This window comes from Dermacentor variabilis, chromosome 3 (genome assembly GCF_050947875.1).
Source record: "Dermacentor variabilis isolate Ectoservices chromosome 3, ASM5094787v1, whole genome shotgun sequence".
NCBI lineage: Eukaryota > Metazoa > Arthropoda > Arachnida > Ixodida > Ixodidae > Dermacentor > Dermacentor variabilis.
This window is the reverse complement of record NC_134570.1, coordinates 59,551,179-59,569,035: the sequence shown is the minus strand read 5'-3', so window position 1 is coordinate 59,569,035 and position 17,857 is coordinate 59,551,179. Positions and strand designations below refer to the sequence as shown.

Below are 17,857 nucleotides of genomic sequence, written 5' to 3'. Positions count from 1 at the left end.
GTGAGTGAGTGAGTGAGTGAGTGAGTGAGTGAGTGAGTGAGTGAGTGGGTGAGTGAGTGAGTGAGTGAGTGAGTGAGTGAGTGAGTGAGTGAGTGAGTGAGTGAGTGAGTGAGTGAGTGAGTGAGTGAGTGAGTGAGCCTCTGGTCCTCGCTCGACACGAATGCTTGCGTGCGTCACACTTCCCCCCACTGATTGAGGAACATATTTCATGAACCTTCATGAAATCCATATAACAGCACACGTGAGCGTTCTCGCTCGATACAGCTTGTTGAAAAAGAACACATCTTTCTTTTTAAGTTCATTTATTATCCCGGATGAGGAACCGCACTCGTCCTCTGGGTAGACACTGCATGACAGGCACGATCCTTCGGTTCTTTCTTTCTTTCTTTTTTTTTTTTTTACACATCCAGTCGTTGATGCCTTTGCATGTCTTCGCTCCAGGTGCTAGCTTCTTCACAGCGATAGCAGTAAAGGTTACTTGATCCAGCTTCATTCCATGTCTGTTGATTGACTGATTAATCAATTTATTTATTTATTTATTTATTTATTTATTTATTTATTTATTTATTTATTTATTTATTTATTTATTTATTATGCTTAGCGTTCCAAGACAGCACAGCTGTTACTTGAAAAGAGGCGCACTTTCACACACATACACAAATAAGAGACAACGCGAGAGCTATGTAAGCCTGTCAATTCGCTTCTTTCTACTAATAACCAGGGTGTCGGAACGAATTTTTTTTTCGTTCTGGTTTTAGTTTCGTTTCAATGAAAAAGGTTCTGTTCCGGTTCTGCTACGGAACAAAACAAAAAAACCGTAGCGGTTCACAACGGCTTTGGTTCGCATGCAAAATTTTTCGAAATAAGGTAACGATAAGAACAGTATTTATTTTTCTAAATAAGTGAATGATGACTTCTGAGATCATGCTCAGTGCCAAGAGATTCAGGCACTGAGCCTGAATTCTCAAGAGCAGCACGTCATCGAGTGTACTCGTCGGAATTCGAGACCGCTGTTCCGATAGCACGGACTTAAACGAACATAAACAACAAAGATAACAAACAAAGCGTTGTACACGTAGAAAACGAAACGATAAGCCCTTCAGTGCGCAAGCCTTGGATTTTGCTACGATGCAGATCTGCGAGTGCGCCGAGCGGCAGTGCTAGATAAGCGGGAGCGCTCGACCGGCTATCACTGTACCTTTCGTTGACGTTCGCGTCCTTTCCACGCAACACGGCTTCGATGACGTCCTCAGTCACCAATTACAACTACGTCATCACGCCGTCATTAACTGCGACGTATTCGTCAGCAGGTAGCACCCGCTGCTGTGTTACAAGCGTTCACACGAATCGAGCCATCTCTGGAGCAGTGGCAGCAGGGGTGGAGCTCTCGCTGACATTGGTACGTTCGTATAGCGCTGGTGATAGCGCTCGCGTCTGCGGAGGTAGCAGTATGGCGGCAGGGCCACGTGGTGTTCGTTGCAAAGCAACAAATCAGCCGTCGGAGACGCCCAATTTCCTTTGTCGTACAGACAAACTAGCTGCAGTGGTCTTGGTCGTTGTACGGAAGTGTCCACAATTACATAGGAAAGACGGAAATTCGGCCAAGACGTAATCTATCCTTCGTTATACAGGTCATTTCGCTGTAGAGGCGTTCGACTGTATCACTCGAGTGAATACGGCACACGAGCCATCACGTACCGCAGTGCAAAGACAGCAAGGCATACAGGGTGTCCCCACGCGATTTCAGCCAAAAGATATATATATATATTCAAATGCCCCGTAGCTCGACAGAAGCAAGCTAATGTTGTTTGGCAACGCTAGGAGGTACTCATCACATTTTTTTATTCCACCTAATTACACAATTAGTCTTTATTAATCAACTTCGCAAATATTAAAATTAGATTAGAAGCGTCCATGAGAAAATTGTAGAGGAACATGAAGACCTTCCGATACAGCTTTCTGTTACTCGATACGTGCAACGTAAAAGTATTTTCCCGAGCATGAAAGAAGCCCGCGAATGCACGGCCAGTGGCGCAGCAATTTTGTGTGTGTGTGTTTGTGTGTGTGTGTGTGTGTGTGTGTGTGTGTGTGTGTGCGTGCGTGTGTGTGTGTGTGTGTGTGTGCGTGCGTGCGCGTGCGTGCGTGTGTGTGTGTGTGTGTGTGTGTGTGTGCGTGCGTGCGTGCGTGCGTGCGTGCGTGCGTGCGTGCGTGCGTGCGTGCGTGCGTGCGTGCGTGCGTGCGTGCGGAAAGTAGACCTTGGTCGCAAGTCAGGGCTTACACGGCCCACCTGTTGCACGAAGGGAAATGCGAACGCTGTGTTCCGCCGTCAGCCAGTGCAGGGATAGAGACAGAGAGAGACAAAAAGAAAGACAGACAGGAAGAAAGAAAGAAAGAAAGATGGAGGTTGTGGTGATGAAATGTCAAACTGTCCCCGTGGTATGACGTACTTCGTCGGCGCATCGAGTTAAACACTGCTGTGCGACTTCCGGCTGCTTTGTATAGGCGCAACTATGCTGGTGGCGCATTTTTCCCCCGGCTGCTACATTAACGAAGTACCACATGCCCCGCGCCGTAATCCTATAAGTATCCGTATGGATCTATACGGGAGCATGCGGGTTCTCATAGAGGATACCGGATGGTACACCGGACATATAGAGCGCGCCGCAATACGACGGCTCGCGTGCGCGGTCACGTGGTTTCCATTTGGTATTTCGCGGGCTTTACTTTAAACAGCGAACAAAAAAAAAAAAAAAAGAAAAGTCGCCAAGCAGCGTGCGCATACGTGGCCGAAAAAAAAAAGAAAAAAAAAATAGAGACCGGTCGTTTCTGAACGCCCTATACAATGTGACGAAACGCGCTCGGCCCTGAAATGAACGTTAACATTCTTCTGTATAATTAATCGAAGTTAATCAACTAATAAAGCGGAATATAAAAAAAATTATATTGAAGAGCGCCACGTGACTGCAATTAAACCACGTGTCGTTCGTTCCACCGTGCTGCGGTTGCGCGCTTTTCGTTTTTCAATCCTTGTTTCAAGTCACGTGAAACACCCTGTATAAGAAACAAAAAGAATGAAATCTCTTACGGTGAAAGGAGGCTCGAGGAGCCAGAAAAAGACGGAAAAATGAAAGACGGGCGCTGATGACGCCTTCCACTTCAGGCGCAAGCTCGCCATGACGTCACAGATTTTCACCGGGTCTGATAGCGGGTCTATAGTTATTCTCTTCTTTGTTATCACAAGGATGAACGATGTTGCATCTTAAAGCATCCAGAGACCAAACTCGGCGAAGTCTTGAGAACATTTACTGCGCTGAGACGGACCCCGAACACGAAAAATACTTACTAACGTATACCGGCGCTACAACGCCGGGGCTACGGCGCGAAAACAAAAATGTAAAGCTTTGCCTTTTTTTTTTCTTTTTGCTTTCTCTTCTAACGGTCAACGTCATGTCCTGAAAAGATCGACGAAAACATTGTTTTCCGGGAATACTTTATCAACCTGAACTGATTTAAGCGTTCCCCTTCCCCTTCTCGTCTCCCTTAAAAAAAAAAAAAAAAAAAAAGCTGTCCAGCGCGCTGCGACGCTGTGGCCTTTGCACGAATAGCCGAGCTGTACCACGCCTACAGCAGATATCGCGTCGCGTCACAGGAAAGAGCGGTGCAACGCACACTCGGAGAAGCAGCAACCAATTGGGGGGGGGGGGGGGGGGGAATACGAAAGAAGAGAAAAAAAAAAGCTAAAACGGGAGCACACAGATTGCGCAGCACTCCGAACAGACGCGGACAAGTCTGACTCACATCACGCGCAGATGCCCGTATATATGCAAACGCAACGCCGCCGCCGCCGCGTTTGTAGCGATTCATATCTCGTGTCACTGTGCTTGCACATCGAGGACGCGCTTTAAGTGCGCCCACAACCGAGCCAACGAGTTTCGCTTTTCGAGCGCAACTATACAGATACCGGTGCGCGCGCGCCACGGTCCCGTACACAAAGAAGGGAACTTCGGAGACCTTGACAGACGCCCCTCGTGTCCGAAAATAAACAAACTCCAAACTTCACAAAGAAAAAGCCCTTTTCGTTTCTCTTTTGTTCAAGTTGTCAAGCAAAGCCTTCCTTTCGACACTGCTGCGAGGGCAGGAACAAATAAAGTGCTCCGAACTTATTTCTTTTCATCGTGTGCACTCTCTCACCGACAGAAACCCGCGTGTATATATATATATATATATATATATATATATATATAAAGAGTCCTTTGTTCTGGATTTTTTTCCTTAAGATTCGGAGGGCGGGGGACGGGGTTAATAATCGACCGTTACCTTTACAGAAAAAGCCCGGCAGAAATGGGTAGGTATGTTGTCTCGCCGGCCCAAAGTTCACGGATTTTTCTGGTAAATTTTACAAAAGATTGACGCAAGCAGTGGTCTTATTTCGTATACAAACGTTCAATTTAAACAAGCGAAATCATTCACGGGATCACGTATAGTGACAACGACACCTGCTCGCAAATGATACCACGAACTCACCTCTACAAATTCTCGCTCGCAGGAATTATGAATAGATTTAAAAGCCAACCACATTAACAAAACAACAACAACAAAAAGATCTCCAATCCACGCTGTGAAGGTGGTTGGACGGAAAAGCTGTAAACGACGACTATAGTCGGGCACACCTTTAGAGGGCAGGGGCATTCGCCCCCTCAAAGGCGGATGCACAGAAGCCTCAACCAACGGGCGCGCACTCTGGACTGACGTCACGAGCCGATTGGCCGGTGACCCCCGCCCACGGAGAATATGGCAGCCCGCACATCGAACTGCCCCGACTCGCGTCAGCGAGACTGGAGAGATTTAGGTAAGGGAACGCAAGAACTAGGGGCGACGCTACTGAGCATGCGCACAAACCAACGTAGGGTACTGCGCACGCGCAGTACCGCGGCCCCTAGTTCTTGCGTACGCAAGCCGCTTCCGTCCCCCCCCCCCCCATCCTAAAGCTCTCTACTAACTCTTTAGTCGCGGAGGCAACCGCCTGCCGCGCTTCGGTAATCTGGGCGGGGCCTTCCCCGTCTTCTTAAGTTGTACCCGACTATAAGAACGATTACCCATTGCGAGCCAGGTTGAAATTATTCACACGGCGACATTCACGTGCACTTTGCCTAATTGGCTTATAAGACGTTTCGACGGCCCACCACTTGGCGTCGTCCTTCCTATAGCACTGCCACAACACAGATCAGTTGCTAGGCGGGTTCTTCTTTTACGTGCGAGAGTGCAGTTACGTCGCTTCCTGCTCCAAACGCTGCAATCAAGCTGCCGTCGCCGCGGCCGCTTGCGCAACAGTGATCTGTACCGAGAAACGTTATGCGGGGAAGCGCTACGCATTGCACGTAGGCGCAGAAGCGCCTTATCGTCTATTACGTGGTTCGGGTGCTTGTTTTGAGCTTGTTCTTTGTTGAAACGTATGCTGTTTTATATGTTGTATGCGTAATTCCATAGAAGAAATCCCGGGCCATGGCAATCCTAGCCATAGACAGATTCGCTGTAAAACAACAAATAGAGACGATCCATTCATTGCTTTGATCCCTGCATTCTTGGAGAAAGAAAGACATTTACAGAATGTACGGTACACGAGCATGCTTCCAAGGGGATGTGGTGCTTTTCCGTATATTACAAGCTCTTGTTGTCATATATCACGTGCATTGGGATCACGTTTGTGTGTCCGTTTTGGAAGGGGGGACGGGTGGGGTCTGTCGACACATGGTCCGCATATATCGGCAGAAAGCCAGTCGCGATTTCCCCGTCTTTGTCTGTTGTACTGTTTTGTTTGGTTCCCAATACAAGCTCTTGAAACAAAACTGATATAACACCTTAATTTTGAGGTCACAGCTAGCGCTATGACCTCCCAATTCAAGGTCATAACCAACTAGCCGAAAAACCTGCACTCCTAGATAATACGTTAGCGACTAGACAAGCCGGCCACCCATCTGTGCACGTAACATGTGCAGTTAGGCAAACATCCTCTCAACGTGACACCTAGCGCACGTAATGCAGGGTAACACCACAGCTGCGTTCTCTCGCTAGAGCACTAGAACCGTGTATATATATATGACACGACTTGTGGGAAATGCGATGCCAGGCGTCACTGTCGTACATATTCGTGTAGACACGGCTACAAGAAAGAAAAAAAAACTGAAACGCTTTCGTTCACTCAACGCCGTTAGGCACTGAATTTGCTTTACGCTTATATGGGCCGGTATCCGCTTGAGCGTTTTAAGCGAAAACGAGGCATGTACGAGCACCATATTTACATATCGTTAATTTTAATGACATACAACTTGACCACTTGCTCACAAAAGGTGGGCAGCTTGCAATAGTGTTTAACGCCTGCATCTCTCTTTTTTTAATTATCCTTTACGAAAGGCACAACTTCGGAAAGTAATCGAGTTTAAGCCTACATTTTCACATTTTTGTTCGGTAGTGCGAAAATCGCGATTTAGCGGATTTCACCCAAAAATGAAGGACCATAGATGATATATTGGTGCTTATGTATTCATACATACATACATACATACATACATACATACATACATACATACATACATACATACATACATACATACATACATACATACATGATTTCTTGCCAAAATTCCCTGCAACCCCCCCCCCCTCCGGCCCTGACAGAAATCCTGGGTGCACTAATGATTCAGCACATAGCGGAGGAAGCGATTAACTAGCGTGCACGATGATGCACAGGTCAATCCAGTTCGTATTCCATAAGTTAGAGTCGTAAAAGGGTATAGTCGGTGAGCAGGTCTCTCTCCTTCTGCTCGCACATCTACGAGACACTGAACTTACGGTCACATGGTAACGCATTTCCCTACAAAGAAAAGCACGCGCAAACACTCCTCCTCCCTACAGTCCCCACCAACCAACTAAGCCAACCAACCCGACAGAGGCCGTGTGCAGACACACATTGTGACGTCGTTGTAAGATCACTCCGAAGTCGAAGGCGTATCGGAAAAAAACATCCACAACGTCATATAAGGCAGAGAAAGAAAACAGTATAAGCTTATCGCAGAAAGAAAGAAAGCGTCGGTTTCTTCTATCCGTCTTCCGCCGAGCGGGCAATCTGGACTGTATCGGCGACACCGGAAGTGCGCTGATGCTCCCATATATGACGCAGTTGGGAGAGGGGTAGAGGAGAGAGACAGGGTTTCGCATTTCCAGCAGCAAAGAGGACTCGCGGTTGCGCTCGCTCGCCTTGCTGCCTACGCTGCCAATGGCCCGACTCTTTGTCTTCATTACTCCTTAAATGCGACAGCACTTTGTTTGCCTATCCCCGCCCCCTGTCCTGAAAGCTTACCAAGCAAAGCGTTACCAACGTAAAATAAAATTTAATGAGAATATATTGTCGCCAGTTGGGTTTGAACAAAGGACTCTTCATCTGTTGTGCGTTGGGTGCACGCTGAAGAACCGGATGCGATCGAAATTAATCCGGAGTTCACCACTGCAGCGTGCCTCAATGATATTGTCACGTCGTAGTGGCATGACATTGTCATGTGGTTCTGGCACGTAAAACACCAGAGCTTAATTCTTTTTCGCTCCATCTGTAACACAAGCGCTCTGCTTTAACTTTACATGCCCTTTTACTCCATTCTGCACAAATGTATTGTTGCACTGCACAAACGTACTGTCTGTGAAGAGCGCGTTGCAGTCTGACCCTCCTAGTCCACAAAAGAGTTTTAACTGGTCTCATTGGAGGTAACGCATCAGGACGTTGGTAGCATCGCAGAGCACGAAATCCCTTCTTTCTTGAAGAAAGTTAAACTAGAGTGTTAGTTTGAGCCCAACGCAGAGACCCGAGCTTTCACTGACCACGTATTCGCATCAGGTATGCAAAATTCGAAATTATGAGCACACACACCGTACCCCTTCTCATGGCCAGTAAAGCATCTGCCGAGCATCAGAATTTCCATAAACGTGAAAGACGTGCAGTCACGCACACACACACACACGTACACACACAAATACAAGCTTACGAACAGTGCCATAAATCACGGTAACGCTCAAACGCTATTGCATTCTCGCATAGATATTCGTCATAGATGAATTCCGCAACACTTTAATCTCTGCCGATGTTAGGTTCTCGCCTATCGTAGTTCAAAAACGTTCGACCTAGCTTGGACCAGCTCGCGAGCGGCTGTCCACAAATGGCCATGACTTTAGACTAGGTTGAATGCTTCAGGTGACGTCACCCAATCAGGTTCGCGACCACGATCGCGTGGGGTTCGCCTTCGCGTCAAAAGCGCCAACGAGCTGTCCCATCATCATCCGTCAATTTATGTCCCCTGCAGTGAGAAGGCCTCTTTCGGCAATCTCAGTTAACCCCGTCTGGCGCCAGCTGGCGCCGTCGACGTGCCTGCGAATTTCCTAATGTCACATCGACTAGTCCGCTGCCGTCCTCGACTGCGCTTCCCTTTTCTTACATAACATTAACATTACATGGCCTGCCGAAACTTTCTCCCTCTTAATGTAAACCAGAATATCGGCTACCTCCGTAAGTTTGCTCTGTAATCCACAACGCTGTCTTCCCGTATCTTAACGTTACGTAAGGCCTAAAACCGTCCTCCTTCCGTCACTCATCGCACTGTCCTTCATTTTTTAAGCTACTTTGTTGAGCTCCATGTAGCTGCGTCATACCTTAGCACCGGCAGAATGCAACTATTGCACATTTTTCTTCTAAAGGATAGCGGTACGTAAGCCACCGGTCCTAAAGCATCGTCTTTTGCTGGCCTAAAAACGCAGTCCATGCAGTTGAGCGCAAGGGAACACACGCCAGGGTTGTCATTCTCGTAAAACCATGAAACACTCCTACAGCGAACCTTTCGGTGAGCGGCAGATCGCAGTTGCACTTAACGGCGGCGACACGTGAACACTGGACTTTCAAATCTCCCGGCGAAATTCGCGGCCGTGCGCATGCAACCCCGTTCAACATCGCAGTTTGCCGCTTCGCCGTATGCATTGTGGGTAAGCGATCACGCGGATGGCAGGAAAATGAGCGCAAGGGAAGAAAAAAAAAAAAACTCCAGCAACGAGAAGCCACCGCATCTGCGCAGCCAAAAAGATGCTGAGAGAAAGAAAGTGGGGGAAGGAATGGGAAGGGGGGGGGGGATTCGCCAAAATAAAAACGCAAAAAGCGACGCGCAAGGCGCCAGCACCAGGCGACAGCAGCTTGCGCAATCGAACTGCGAGTAATATGCGCCTCATAACGTTCGCGCGCACAATCGCCCGCCTCCAACAAGTAGTGGCCGTATATTCCGTCTTGTCAGCGCGCCTTTGAACCCTAGCCAAGCGCAATCATATCGCGCCGAGGAAAACGAAAACAAACGGATCTTGCAGACGACTTCGCGAAGGTTTCGTCTGCACACGGAATGCGTTTAATTCCACGCCTCATAACTGACGCACCGATTCGACACGGATGTCCATTAAAATTTGGAGATTCGGCAAGATCGCCTTCGTGACGTTCCTTCTTTTTTTCGTGGAACAGCTGCACGCCACGCGCAGCCATCGTGGTTTTTTACACTCGCACTCGTTTTAACCAAACCTGAAGCGAGCCCTCCCGAGGCCTGCTGGCCAGAGTGGAACTGCTGGAACCGAGTGCAAAACGCGACGGCATTGTGCCTGGCCGCTCCCAGGCGTGCACAATGGAAGTGAAATGATACCCTCACTGCGTAATGCGATACGACACCGAGCAGCCAAAAACCGCACTTCCCAAAGGCAACCGCAGCCACTGACGAAGACTGCATGGCGGTGCGCTTAGCGACGTATCAGCCGATTAAAGTGCAAGTAGACGAGATATTGCGGTAATAAACTGAACGTTCGAATAACCGCACGACCACGCGAAGGGCGGCTGTAGATGCGAAAGCAACAGGAAGGCTGGGCACGCAAGAAACGAATTTAGAAAAAAAAAAAAAAAAGAATGAAAGGAGGCAGGGCGCGCGGACTCGGGAAAACCACTCCGTAGATGTATACTACGCGATACACCAAAAACACACAGACGACATAGTTCCTTCAAGTTTCCTCCACGCATGTCCACGCGTGAGCTGGTCTCGAGGAAAAAAAATAAAAACAAAAGAAAACGAGTTTCGCGCGCGCAGACGACACCCGAGTACTACTGGCGCCGGCTGTAATTTACTTCAAGTGAGCGCGTGCGCGGCATTGTGTGTGTTTTTACAGCGAGTGAGAAAAGATAAAGAGGAAACATACACATGCGGTGAAAAAAAAAAAAAAGAAATTAGCAACGAGTAGAGACAAACGTACCGTGGTTAAGCAGGCCTTCACCTTCGGGAGTCGCACTTCCGCTGCAAGGTCCAAGCTGTATGCTCGAACTCTGTCGCCGCCGGCGACCGTACAAAAATCGATGATCCCGTTCGGTCATGCTTCGGAGGCGCTGACGCGGCTCACAAAGCGCGGCTTAGGCCCACACACACGTGCTCTCCGCAAGAGAAGAAAGGTCCGTCGTCTCGAGCGAGCGAGGTCGTTCGGTTTCAGAAAACCACCTCACCGACTCACACCTCGCACACCAACACACACGCAGCACGCCCCGCTTTTCCCACTCCTTATGGCACACACGTCGGCTCACACCGAACCAGCTGTCTTTTTTATACCGCTGGCTACAGCACTGTTCCTCGGACACCCTGTCCCAGACAGTCAAACGGCCAGTCTCATCTGGGCAACATCGTAGTTTTGCAAATGACCTAAGCTCAACGTACTCGTGTCAGGATGATTCAGGCTGGTCCATGCGCTCCATGACGGATCTCGACGCCCGTACGACCCGCGTAGAATGACGAATCGAGCGGCTTGTTAGCAGCCGCTCGCGCCGACTGCGACGTTCAGCGTCGAGAAAGCGTGGGTCGGTACGATCACCGCGACGGGCCGGGGTAGGCCTAGCGACGAGCGCGGCGGCAACGTCTAGACGGCTTCTCCGGGGAGGATGCGGATGTGGAAGCAATAGCCGGGACACCGGAGCGAAGTCTCAATCGAAAGCGCCGATGGAGATTCGATATCAGCGAGACGGTCGGTCACACGGCTGTCGGCGAGATACGATACCGCCGCACACCGCTGAAGCAGACACCAACAGCCTCGCGGGGCAAACTTGTTTGCGCCGTCGTTGCGAGCGGTTGCGAGGATGCGTTCGACATGCGTAGGCGGCGCTTCAATTGCCACGAGAATAGAGTTTCGGTTTCGGTTTCGGTTTTGGCGCCTCGGATAAGTTGCTCTGGCTGTGTGATCTGTAGCAGAGCTCTGCTTGCGGTATGTCGTGAATTAGGTTCCGCCTGTGTAATGTGGTACGCTTTGATAAATAATTCCGGGTTCCTGCAGAGATGCTTCCAATTCTCTGACGCGAGCATGTAATATAATCAAGGCTGGGACAATGTTAATATTGTTCTCTTATTATTTTTTTTTTCGTTTGCGAGCGTCGTCACTAGTCCAAGCGGCACTCCGTCAACGCTAGCAACATCGGCCGGTCATCAGCGGCCGATGTTAAGATAGGCACAATCGAGTGAAAACATTCCGTACATTATACCTGTTTATGTGACACGAGGATGCAGCCTAGATATGTGCCCGGGCCCGTAAGCCGGGCTCGCGCAGCCCTACCGATATTTAGTCCGGCCCGGACTGGCCTCGGGCTGACAGGCATATTTCACCGGGTGGGCCAGATAGATGCATACGCATCTATCTGTGATTGCTAAATTCCGCCTGGAACGATCTCATAGTCCTGTGCACCAATAGGGATGATCTTGTAGGGTCCGAAATAGCCCTCGTCGGTGTTTCGAAGTCCAAACCCAAAGCCGGGCTGGGCTGGGTCAACACAGCGTCGTCGAAGATTGTAGTGCTGGCTATCGATCCTCTGCTGGTTCTTGATGCGTAGTGGGCGAGCTGTCGGGCTTCTTCGGCTCGCTGGAGATAGGCTGCGACATCGCGGTTATCTTCGTCGGTGACGTGCTGTATATAGCATGGCGTCGAGCGTCGCCGCCGGGTTCCTTCCATAAATCAGCTTGGAAGGCGTCACTAGCGTTGTTTCTTGCATCGCCGTGTTGTAAGCGAAAGTTACGTATGGAAGGACGGAATTCGATGCATTGTGTCCGATGTCGACGTACTACATTGCCAACATGTCGGCGAAAGGCTTCTTCAGCCTCTCCGCAAGACTATTCGTCTGCAGGTGATAAGCAGGTGTCCTCCCGTGGCTTGTCTGGCTGTGCTACAGAATCGGTTCGGTGAGCTCTGCTGTAAGAGCCTTTCCTCGGTCGGTCATGACCACTTCTGACGCTTGTCGCAGCAAATTGTTCTCGACGAAGAATTTCGCTACTTCCACTGCACTACCTTGCGGCAGAGCTTTCGTTTCGGCGTAGCGGGCAAGGTAGTCGGTGGCCACAACAATCTACTTGTCTCCGGATGTTGACGTAGGAAAAGGCCCCAATTACTAAATCCCAGCGTGCTTAAACGGTCGGAAAAGTGACTCGGTCGGCTTTGGCAATCCCGCTGGCCTTGTCAGTGGTGTCCTGCGTTGATGGCAGTCTGGGCACGTCTTGACGTTATGGGAGACGTCGGCATTCAAGCGTGGCCTGTAACACTTCTCATGAATCCTCGTGAGTGTACGGGAAAAGCCGAGATGTCCTGCCATTGGGTCATCGTGAAGGGCGTGGGGAACTTCTGCCCTCAGTGCTGAAGGCACAACCAGAAGATAGTTGGCGCGGATTGGCGAGAAATTTTTCTTTATGAGGACGTCGTTTTGCAATATACGAAATCAATCCGTCCCTAAATACCCTTGTGGCACAGTCGGTCTTCCCTTCCAAGAACTCTACGAGGCTTCTTAACTTCAGGTCTGCTCGCTGCTTATCGGCAAAGTCGTCGGCACTTACTGTCCCTAGGAAAGAGTCGTCGTTCTGGTCATCATGCGGCTCAATAGGAGCGCGGGAGAAGCAGTCGGCACCAGTGTTTTCGTCCGGACATGTATACCATGGTGATGTCAAATTCTTGCAGCCGGAGGCTCCACCGTGCTAGGTGGCCTGGAGGGTCCTTTGAAATTGGCTAGCCAGTCCGCGATGGTCGCATACTACATTGAACGGCCTGCCATATAGGTAGGGGAGAAATTTCATGGTAGGCCAAATTATGGCAAGACATTCCTTTTCCTTCGTTTAGGACATTGAGCCAATCACTGTATAGATAGAATGAGATTACAGAGATTTGCGGGGAATTGACAGGCCCGTTCTTTGTTCACGGGCCAGTGTCGATGCATTTTCAAAGTATATGCACGCAATTTCCCGCCTGCCAAGTACGCTAACGATGTCCGGCATACATTATATAACGATGTCTCGCATATGCAATGCCCATATCGCGAATGCGAGATGGGTATGACAGGCGCGCATACCACTACGGGAAAGTAAAACTTTATCGAATGATGTATAGAACTCTGTAGAAACACCAGAGCTCTGGTTGCCACGTTACAGTGTGCACAGGGGATTTCTGCCAAAACGTGTACAGGTAGCAACACTTTTATTGTCGCTATGAAGGATACTTCAGTAAGAAAATTATACGTGCCAGAAGAAACCTACACGTAGAAAGGCACATAGTCTGTGAACGAGAGGTTTTGGTTGGAGATCAGAATGGTCGGCATTTTTAGGGTTATCTCAAGGGGGGGGGGGGGGGAGGGGGGGAAGAAGGACACAATTGTTTTTCGCGAATCGCTCCACTTCAGTCATAACAATTCCCACCCTTTGGCAAGAAGCAATTAACCTATTGTTATCATTATATCGTTATAACATTATTATATATATATTACTATATATCAGACCACAGTCCAATCCTCGCAGAGCAGAGGGGTTTGGCGATGATACAGGCGAAGCTGTCGAATCGGAACAATGCTAAATTGGTCTACTGGCGGTGTCAGCGCACCTGTCTCCCCTTTTTTCAAGAGCAAGCACGGCGGGGCATGCATCCGACCACTTCAGGCGTGCACGCATGTCTTCGAGCCTTCAGAACGTGTGCATTCGGCCGAGCTCGCGGTGGTGAATGTGGTTCGCGTTTCAGAGCACGATCACTGGCCGGCACCTTGCCGGGACGATCATGTTCAAACTTGCCCCTAGAACAGGGAAGTTCGTGCGGGGATTGTTCGTGCGGCTAGTATACGACAGCTAGAGACGGTATGTTTCACCAGGGGGCGCAGCAAGGCCGATTGACCAGTACGTAATGTACAACTTCCACAGACACTTGGATTTAAGGTAGACTGACGTATCAACCGGTCAGCAGTCGATATTAGCAAGAGACGTTTAGAGTATTGGTGGAAATAAATTCAGGGAAGAGACTGATAGGACCGGATCCATTAAAGGCGTAGGCAGGGTACAAGGTAGACAGAGAAGATTAAAGAAATGTATACAAGAATGGCTAGAAGCAAAAACGTTGACAGTATACCTGAGTAACTCAAGCGGGCTGGGTGACCAGTTGTCCCCGCGCCGTTTCAAAGGGGCTGCCAACAAATCATCATCATCACCGTCATAAAATGAAAAGCGTTCACAGCACACCTGAGTAACTCAAGCAGGCTAGGTGACTATTTGTCACAGCCCCTGTTTCAAAGAGATTGTCAATGTGTAATCATCATCATCATTCTGCTGCAATGCATAATTGCTCTAATGCCATTCTGCGCTTAAAATCTGATATCTTATCGGGGTCGGAAGTTAACCGAAGATCGATAGGCCGATCGACTTTGGAAGCCCAAGGTAAAGCCACAAAGGGGGCAGTGTGGCGTGACGTGGGCACTGGGCTTGGCCTCTTTTGAAGTCAGAGAAGCGCAGAGCGAAATTAGCTTTCAAAAAAGGCTCAGGAACACGGATCAAAATAAGTGGGCGGCTAAAGTGCAAACGTAACTGTATCTGAAAAGCGCAGACACAAAATGGAGGAAGAGGTAAAGAAAGTTGGCAACCAAGTAAACTGTAATTGAAAGTGCAGAAAGACAACTGGGAGTCATAAGAAAGAAAATGAGACGATCAGAGAGGGTGAAGCGGAGGCAGAAATTGTTAACAGAAAAGACCACAGAGAATTACAAGAATGGGAATACAGAAAGCCCAGAGTGGAAAATCTGTGCTATTAACCAAAGGGCAGTGGCAATTGATATTTGAGGATCGAGCCGGGTTGCCTAAGGACAAAAAGTAATGCCGGGGCAAATATTGGCAACAAGGTAAGGCACGCGTTTGCAGCAAGGGAAATCCGGAGACTATTCAGCACATACTAATGGAATGCGAAAGTACTCACCCAGTGGGAGCTGTGGGCATCGTGCGCTGCCCAGAAGCGCTTGGACATTAAAGTGGACAGAAGCATCAACTGGTCAGCAGACGACGACATAAGCAAGAGGCGTTTAGAGTATTGGCGGAAATCTGCAGGGAAAAGATGGATACGACCGGATCCGTTGCAGGCATAGGTAGCGGTACAAGGTAGATAGAGAACGACGTAATAGTTCTGCGGAAACGCGCAAGGTGGAGAGAAGTAAGTAAGGGAAATGAGACATCCACCCAATCATAGCTATTGCTACAAAGGAAACCCATACGGCTTCGTCGAAAGAAAAGCCTCGCAGTTGAAGAAAAATTCGTCCTGGTACGGGACTCAAACACGGGACCACCACCTTTCCGGGGCAATAATAATAATAATAATAATAATAATAATAATAATAATAATAATAATAATAATAATAATAATAATAATAATAATAATAATAATAATAATAATAATAATAATAATAATAATAATAATAATAATAATCGGCCAATCACCTGTTAGGGAGAAATGTTCTACTGCAGTGATTGAACACTTTCGTATTAACCACAGTGGACTTTTTGTCTTGTCCGCGCACTTCATTGAATGTTCCGGCAGATGAGCTGCCAGTTTTACTGCTTGCAGACAGACAGAAGACAGACAGACAGACAGACAGACAGACAGACAGACAGACAGACAGACAGACAGACAGACAGACAGACAGACAGACAGACAGACAGACAGACAGACAGACAGACAGACAGACAGACAGACAAACAGACAGACAGACCGACCGACCGACCGACCGACCGACCGACCGACCGACCGACCGACCGACCTGCGCACTGAATATTTTGTAGCTCTGTAAGTTTGTCTGCATTTATTCGCAGGCAGGTAAAGAAGGGCCAAGAAAATGGACACGAACACGAGAAAGCTCACTGTGACATCGTCCACTTTATTTGTACAAGCAAAAAAAATGTGGCAGCAGTTCTGCCGAGTGACTCGAGATGAGGCTGTTCGCGTACCGTGCTGTGTCAGTCGCTCCCTGATTAACACAGCCGCGAGGGTTCTCTGCTTTTTTACAAACCGTCCTCGGTTTTGCTCGAGGACGTCACGAACATTTCAAGCAAGTGCAATGTAACGCATGCGAAGGCATGCGTTAGTGCATGCGTTGTCCAGTGAAGCGAGAACCTGTTCGGCTAGATGAAGTATATAACTGAAGACAGACAGTCACTCATGGAGCACGTGTTCGGTGACGCCTACCAAATATGACCAGCGTCGACAAACAGTGGGTAAGGAAGATCTGGAGCTGAGGCGCCTGCTATATAGAGGCAACATGTGTCAAACCGCGTGTTTGATGCATACTTCGAAATGAACGGAGGGGCTCAACTGCTCTCAGGACTTTTAAGACCCTCCCACTTTATCCTACCTTTACTTGGAGGAGCGCTCTTCTATGATTTCAGACGAACGCACCCTTTTGGAGTGTCCTACAGTTAGGATTTCGAAGTCTGACTGAAGATAATAAAGTAAACTGACTCACTTAGAAGCGGATCGGTCGTGAGTGTATACATTGCATATGATGAGCTATTATGGTCTGTTTCCGCAATACCAAGGGCTACTATAGAACACTGTTATAACTGCACAGAGCGAAGTGACTTGCTTGGACTACACGCACTTGTACTAATACTTCATTGATGATCGGCGTAACATTGTATTGAAAGCCTGAACAGAAAATATATGCTCGTGAAGTCTGACGAGCACCGTGTGTTGTCCTATATGAAGTCCAAATCGGCGAGGCGGCCGTCAAGTCTCAGCTGCGAATTCTAGGCGATTCCGCTACCAGGAATGTTGTCGATGCTGGCAATCGGTGCCGGACTCGTGACCCACGTCCAGGAAGGCTGCTTGCCCGTTTCTTTCTCCCTTCTTCGACTGACGTCTCGCAGCCTATGAGGGGGTTGGGGGTGGGAAATCAAATTGATGGGAAAAGGTGCGCGCGACTAAAGTCCACCATGTAACCATGCTGCAACGTACGAAAAATAATAATAATAATATTAATAAAATAATCATCATCATAATCACACAAAACAAAACACGAAGACACACGTTCGATCACCGGCCCGCTTTCAAGTCCAAAAGTTCGCGCTTTTGCTTCGTTTTTTTTTTCTCCTCCTTTCTTTTTTCCCGCGCAAGACCATCGTGCACAGCGCTGCGGTGCCCGCTACTTCTTCCTCCTGTAGCCTGCCTCAGTGAGGAGCTTCTTCAGGACGTCGACGGGGATGTACACCAGGTTGTACCGCCGCCTCGTGTTCCGGCCTCCGTCCGATCCTCCGGAGCCGTACAGGCCCACCGGGTAGTTCTGGTACGACGGGGTCTGCTTCTCCGCCGACGGAGGGTCCTCCAAGCGGGTGTTCTCCTGAGAGTTCTTGGGGTAGCGGGCGTACATGGGACTAGCCTCCACCTGCGGATGCAGCTTCCGGGACGGCTGCTGCTGCGGCTGTTCCTCCTGGTCGGGAACGCGGGACTCGGGCTGCTGGTGCTGCGAGAGCTCCTGCCTGGA

At 49.0% G+C, this 17,857-nt stretch overlaps 1 protein-coding gene across 1 annotated transcript in view; it reads right to left on the bottom strand.

Moving 5' to 3' along the window:
* Nucleotides 1–11,167, bottom strand: part of LOC142575714 (polyamine-transporting ATPase 13A3-like) — a 138,922-nt gene extending 127,755 nt beyond the window's left edge. The window contains exon 1 of the mRNA XM_075685285.1: nucleotides 10,315–11,167. Within this exon, the coding sequence (XP_075541400.1) occupies nucleotides 10,315–10,432 (118 nt within the window). The 5' untranslated portion in view covers nucleotides 10,433–11,167. The remainder of the gene's footprint in view (nucleotides 1–10,314) is intronic.
* Between the last annotated feature and the right edge of the window lie 6,690 nt (nucleotides 11,168–17,857).